Raw genomic sequence first — 6,000 nt, forward strand, 5'->3', positions numbered from 1 at the left:
ATATTAATTACCTAGATGTGGAATTGCTGGGTTGTATAGGGTATGCTTATCTATGTTGCAAGGTAATGGCAGACTTTTCCAAAGTGGTTATAACTGTTTGTGCTTCCTCCACTGCTATGAGAATTTCCATTATTCTACATTCTTGCCGAGAGACACTTAGATTTGTCAGTTTTAAAGTGTTTGTTAACCTCATTGCAGTTGTAATATGCGTTGATCCAATAGCTAATGAGGTTGACTGTCTTTACCAATGCCTTTTATTCTTAGCTATTATTTTTCTCCACAAAAACTACCTCTACGTCATTCTCTTTTAGAATCTCCATTTAGTTAAATGTGTTAGTTCTTCTCACTGTACCCCCTTTGTCTCCTAAACTCCTCCTGTTTCCCTTCTTTTGCTTTTCTATGATTTCTTGGGTGATTTCTTCTGACCTGTTCTCCAGGCCATCCATTCTTCAGCTTTCTGTATCGTCTGCAGTTAAATTCAGCCATTGACTTTTAAGTTTCAGTTATCTTCCATTTCTAGGGGTCCTATTAGTATTTTTTTTAAACATCCAGGTCCTTTTGTTTTATTTCTTGAGGATATTTTCAAGCATGTTTTTATTTAAATACAGTAAGTGTAAACTGCACTTATAGTCTATGTTTGTTAATTCTAATATCTTAACTTTTACAACGTCTGTTCATTAATTGTCTTCGCAGACTCGCTCAAGGTGCTTTCATAGCTCTGTGTGTGTGGTTGCCTGTGTGCCAGTCCTTCTCTTTGAAAAATGTTTGTAGGGACAGTGTGCAGGCTAGAATGGAGGTTCTTATTCCAGAGAGAATTTGTGTTAGCTTTACATTCAGGAAAACTTGACATTCATGGCCTAATGTTTGTGGGACCACCCAGTGATGGGAATTTGGACCCATGGTCCCTGCATAGGTTTATTCATTCTCCAAGGGTCTAGTCCTTTGCAGCCCCAGCTTACTTTTGAGGGGACCTCACAGACTCGGCGTGGGCCCTGAGGTTTGTTGCTGCCCTGTTCCTTATGTTGCCATCAGGACTGAAGTTCCCATGTTCTTTATTGGCAGGTGCTCTCAGGGCAGAAATGATTTCTGTGGTCCATTGCACTTTGGGGATTCCTGCTTCTTCTTTAGTATCGGCCTGGGGATTTGCTTACTTAGATTGGCAACTTTTGAATGCTTTTAGTGATAAAAATCCATCATATTCAGTTGCTTTCATTGGAGTGTTGATCTGAATAATGCTAATACCCATTCCAAAAGAAGCCATTTTATTTTTAAAAATAATTTGAATGAGATTAGTAATCTGATAGAAATGACTGGAAATAATAGTTGGATATTTTTATATATTTGACGACCATCTCAACAAATTTCTAGAACATAATGTAAAATACAATTGTTGACTCATTAATAAATCTCTGGTATCTGAAGTTTTTGGTTTTGTTGGTTTTTTTTGTATTTTTCCGAATTTTTCTGAAATGAGAAGCAGGGGAAAGGGGCAGGCAGACAGACTCCCTCGTGCGCCTGACCGGGGTCCACCCGGCCTTTCCACCAGGGGGCGATGCTTGGCCCCTCTGTGGGCATTGCTCCGCTGCAATCCGAGCCATTTTAGCATCTGAGGCGAAGGCCATGGACTCATCCTCAGTGCCTGGGCCAACTTTGCTCCAGTGGATCCTTGGCTGCGGGAGGGGAGGAGAAAGATAGAAAGGAGAGGGGGAGGGGTGGAGAAACAGATGGGCGCTTCTCCTGTGTGCCCTGGTTGGGAATTGAACCCAGAACTTCTACACGCCAGGCTGATGCTCTACCACTGAGCCAGCCGACTAGGGCTGGTATCTGAAGTTTTATAGTGTATTTTCTACTTATACACTTCTGCCTTGGTCACACCGTGGATCATTTTACCTTAAGGTTTTCACCAGGGCCAGTGTCTCAGCCCCTCTTGTGTATGTGAGTTTATTTAGTCTAGAGCTGTATTGAATGTGCTTAAAGTAATGGAAATTTAGGAACCTAAACCTAAAACTAATATTTCTAATTTACTCACCACGCTGAAAATGTTTCTTTATTATTGTTTGGTCACTTACATTGCATGTTCCAGCAGATTTTAGGTTTTGGAATTCATCATTTTGATTATAGTAAATCATAGTAATAAACAATTAGAACAATCTTAGATCTGTTTTTGTTTTTGCATTCATCTGACTTTGATATGTGGCCACAGCTTGTTGCACAATGTTAACCCACCTCTAACATGGTGTAGAGTTTAGTCTTTTAGGAAAATGTTCAGATGATCTATGGGGTGGGAACTAGCTTACTCGTGGTGTGTTCTCTCAGGTAAGAGGGGGGGAGGACTGGGCCCAGTGAAGGATCCTGACTGGGCCGACAGCCAGCTGGGGCAGAACTGCGGATGTTATTTGAATGTGACCAATCAAGCCCAAAATATGAATTTACTATATCTCCCATCTGTTGCTCTTGGCTTACTAACTTAAAGTGTATGAATATGTGGTTAACCTGGTATAAATATAAATTTGTTGGTTGTATAAGGAAATGTCCCTAGGCATAATATATTTTTGTTGTAGTTAATCTTAGTAGAATCTACTTTACATCTGCTTTTTTTTCTTCCTTGTAGTAGACCCAAATGCTTTGTACATTGTAGAACCCCTCAAGTTCTCTCCAGAAAAAAAGGTAATATTTTGTTTCTTTTTAAGTGTATTGCTGTGTTATATGGTAACAGATGAAGAAATGGGTTAAAAGGTTTAATATAACCTTTAAGTGTCCTTAAACGTACTGTTCTTTCAGCCATGGTAATGATATAAATAAATGTTGACAGGGGTAGCAAACTATGCCCCATAACCCATACCTGGTCTGTGTCTTGTTTTGTATAAACCTGGAGCCGTTTTTAAAGGCTTGTAAAATAAAAAGAGTACGCTAGACACAGAGCATGCGCTGCAGATCCTGAGATAGATGGCAGGTGTGGGAAGGCTCCTGTCCCCGGGTGGGTGCTCGTTGCTTGGTGTATCTGTGCGTCAGCACAGTGCAGTGCAGACTGCCACCCTCACAGCAGCTCGTTGTTAGTGAGAAAAGTGACACTCAGAATGTTTGTCCTCTTTACATGACCAGCTCCCCAGATGACCAAACTCAGAATATTCTTAGGCTCATTTGGTTCTGAAGCCTCTGCTTTTTCCATTCTGCCTCTCAAAGTACGTTATACTCGTTTTGATCAGAGGTGATTGTAGGCGAAGGAACATGGCCTCTTAGACAGTGTTTTCAACTGCCAGTCCACCAGAAATCTCGTGCCAGTTGGTGGGAGAGGGAACCACCCAGATACGTATGAAGGTCATAGACCCAGTGGTCTTAGTCGAATTTGCTTATGTTAGGGGGATTTCTGCCTTAGCAGTCCCCGAAATAATTCTCCTATTTTCACCAGTCCCCAAGTGTAAGAAGTTTGAAAGCCACTGGCCTAGGATGCATTTGCAGCTTGGCCACTTACTGTGTGGTGACTTGTGCAGGGACCCAAAACCAGGGATACAATCCTCTCCTTTCAGGTAAGTAAGATACACAGGAAAGCAATTAGTATAATATCTGGTGCATCCTAGGTATTTAGGTGTGAGTTAGAAACCCCAACTCTATATTTAGAGGCGGCAGGCGAGAGTTTTTATTGAGTAGCACTTAATAAAGAAGGTGACTGCACCTTGCAGAATGTAGCACTGTTTTACTTTTCACCAGGAGGTGGCGCTAGCCCTCCATTAGCTCAGCTTCCTAGCTGTGTGGTCAGGTGGTCAGGTAGCTGACTGTCGGAGGCCTGACTCCTGCCCCTTCTCTTGCTCACCTTACAGAAGAAGCGCTGCAGGTACAAAGCAGAGAAAATCGAGAACCTGAAGCCCGCAGAGCCCTCGCACCCTGTGGCCAATGGAGACATCAAAGGAAGGAGGCCCTTCACGAACCAGAGAGACTTTTCTAACGTGGGAGAAGTGTATCACTCTTCATATAAGGGCCCCCCGTCTGAGGGCAGCTCAGAGACCTCGTCACAGTCGGAAGAGTCTTACTTCTGTGGCATTTCAGCTTGCACGACTCTGTGCAACGGACAGTCTCAGAAGTCCAAAACTGAGAAGAGGGCTTTGAAGCGAAGACGCTCTAAAGTCCACGACCAAGGAAAGTTGTTAAAAACTCTGATACAGACTAAGTCAGGCTCATTGCCGAGCCTGCACGACATCATCAGAGGCAACAAAGAGCTCACCGTGGGGACGTTTGGTGTGACGGCAGTCTCGGGACATATCTAGAATTCACTGACCTTTTCATACTGGAGACTTTTTGTTATTCTTTGAAGAACAGTCTGTGGTATTTGAAGGGTTTGTGGGAGGGAAAAGTATTAATGGGGAAAGTATTCAGAAATTATAGATTCTGCCTTTTTAAAAATAAGCGGGGTTGTCAGTCAACCTCGATGAATGAGCCGCAGTTCTACAAGGCTGGTCACTTCCTACAGGGACAGTGGTGGACGTTTTGTCAGTATGTTTTTTCACAGATTAATTCCTGGTGATTTGGAAGCCCAGTTCTTTGGGTGGGGTAGGAATGGAAGCCTAAACCTCTTCCTGTAGCTTTGTTCCTATTTCTTGCACCTTCCATATTTATGTGCCTTTTGTCTATTTATAATGCCACTGGAAGAGGAGGGGGACTTGTTCTGTCGTTTGATTTATTTTCTAACTTTGTTAGTTGTTTGAAGCTGCAAACACTACAAGGCTTTAAGGTGATCTGCTCCTGAAGTCCAGTGACATGAGTCCGACAGTGTAGAGAGCCCACAGACGTGGCAGCCAGTCCTCTGTTCAGCAAGCTCACCTGCAGCACACTTGCTGGAGTTCTTAAAGTCTGTTTTTAGGTAAATGGTGACGCTGTTAAATGTTATTTTCATTTAATTTATTCACACTAGTTTTCTTTAGTTATTAACGAGGAAAACTAAACTACAAGATCTTTTCTTAAATGACTGGTATTTCCAAATAAATTTTTTATAAATTCACCTTTAAACACATGTAAACACTTGTAAACGTTCTCTGTAGCTACAATACATTTTAAACATTCACAGTAGGCCCCAGTCCTCCAGGAAACGTGAAGGTTTGTCAGACGAGCCCAGGTCTCACGCGCCCTGGGCACTCAGTGACAGAACCAGCTGCTGGCTTTGTCGCGCCTGGTCGAGTTGGTCAAGTCCACGGGCTGTTAGTCCTTGCTGTTCGCTTTGTATTGGCTACAGATGTGCAGAGGTACATGTGTGATGTCTGTGTGTCTGTCTTTGTTTTGTCCTTTTATTTTTTATTTTTTGTCCCTGTATTTCTTTAATTGGCAGCGACTGTCTTTGAGTAAAATGATTTCTTTTATGTGTTTGTACAGTAGTGAGTGAAAGTGGAAAGTTTCTTTTTGAAAGGGAGAGATTTGACCAGTTTGTGTTGTCAGACTTAAGTTATAACTTATTGAGCACTTTTAGTAGTGACTGTGTTTAAACTTGTCTAATCCCTGTCAGGGGTATTGTTTGTAATGTGAGTTATTTAAAGCCTCTTTTGTTTGTTTGAGTTGCTGCTTTAGATGAACTGTGTTTTAGGTGATGGACATTTTTTTCCTGTCTGTACACTCAGCCATTCAGAGCGTGAGGCCTGGTGGCACTGAAGCCGCCGGGGACATCCGGCTGGAAGCAGAGTCCGGCCCCTGTCCTATGCCCGGCGCCCTTCAGCGGCGCCCTGCGGAGGCGGCACCGGTGTGGAACCGCGGAGTCGTAGTGCCGTTAGAAACTGTGAATTTCCAAATAAATCTGAACACTTGTCTTTATTAACTACTGCCTCTTCCGTTCTTTGAAGGAGAACTTAGAATTTGTTACTCCGAACACAGATTTTAAGCTGTTGCCACTTAAGAAAACCCAAGTTCATCAGCATCCATAACTGGTCCCGTCTCAGCCAACTGTACACTGACTGAACTTGCATTGGAAAGCTATACATGTAATTTGAGCAGTTCATTTTATAAGGCTTATACAGAAAA

At 42.6% G+C, this 6,000-nt stretch overlaps 1 protein-coding gene across 4 annotated transcripts in view; it reads left to right on the forward strand.

Moving 5' to 3' along the window:
- Nucleotides 1-5,797, forward strand: part of SUCO (SUN domain containing ossification factor) — a 67,300-nt gene extending 61,503 nt beyond the window's left edge. For all 4 annotated transcript variants that reach the window (XM_066371526.1, XM_066371524.1, XM_066371523.1 and 1 more), the window contains 2 exons: nt 2,612-2,667; nt 3,819-5,797. In XM_066371526.1, coding sequence (XP_066227623.1) covers nt 2,612-2,667; nt 3,819-4,262 — 500 coding nt within the window. In that variant the 3' untranslated portion in view covers nt 4,263-5,797. The remainder of the gene's footprint in view (nt 1-2,611; nt 2,668-3,818) is intronic.
- Nucleotides 5,798-6,000: the final 203 nt, after the last annotated feature.

This window comes from Saccopteryx leptura, chromosome 2 (assembly GCF_036850995.1).
Source record: "Saccopteryx leptura isolate mSacLep1 chromosome 2, mSacLep1_pri_phased_curated, whole genome shotgun sequence".
Taxonomy (NCBI): Eukaryota; Metazoa; Chordata; class Mammalia; order Chiroptera; family Emballonuridae; genus Saccopteryx; species Saccopteryx leptura.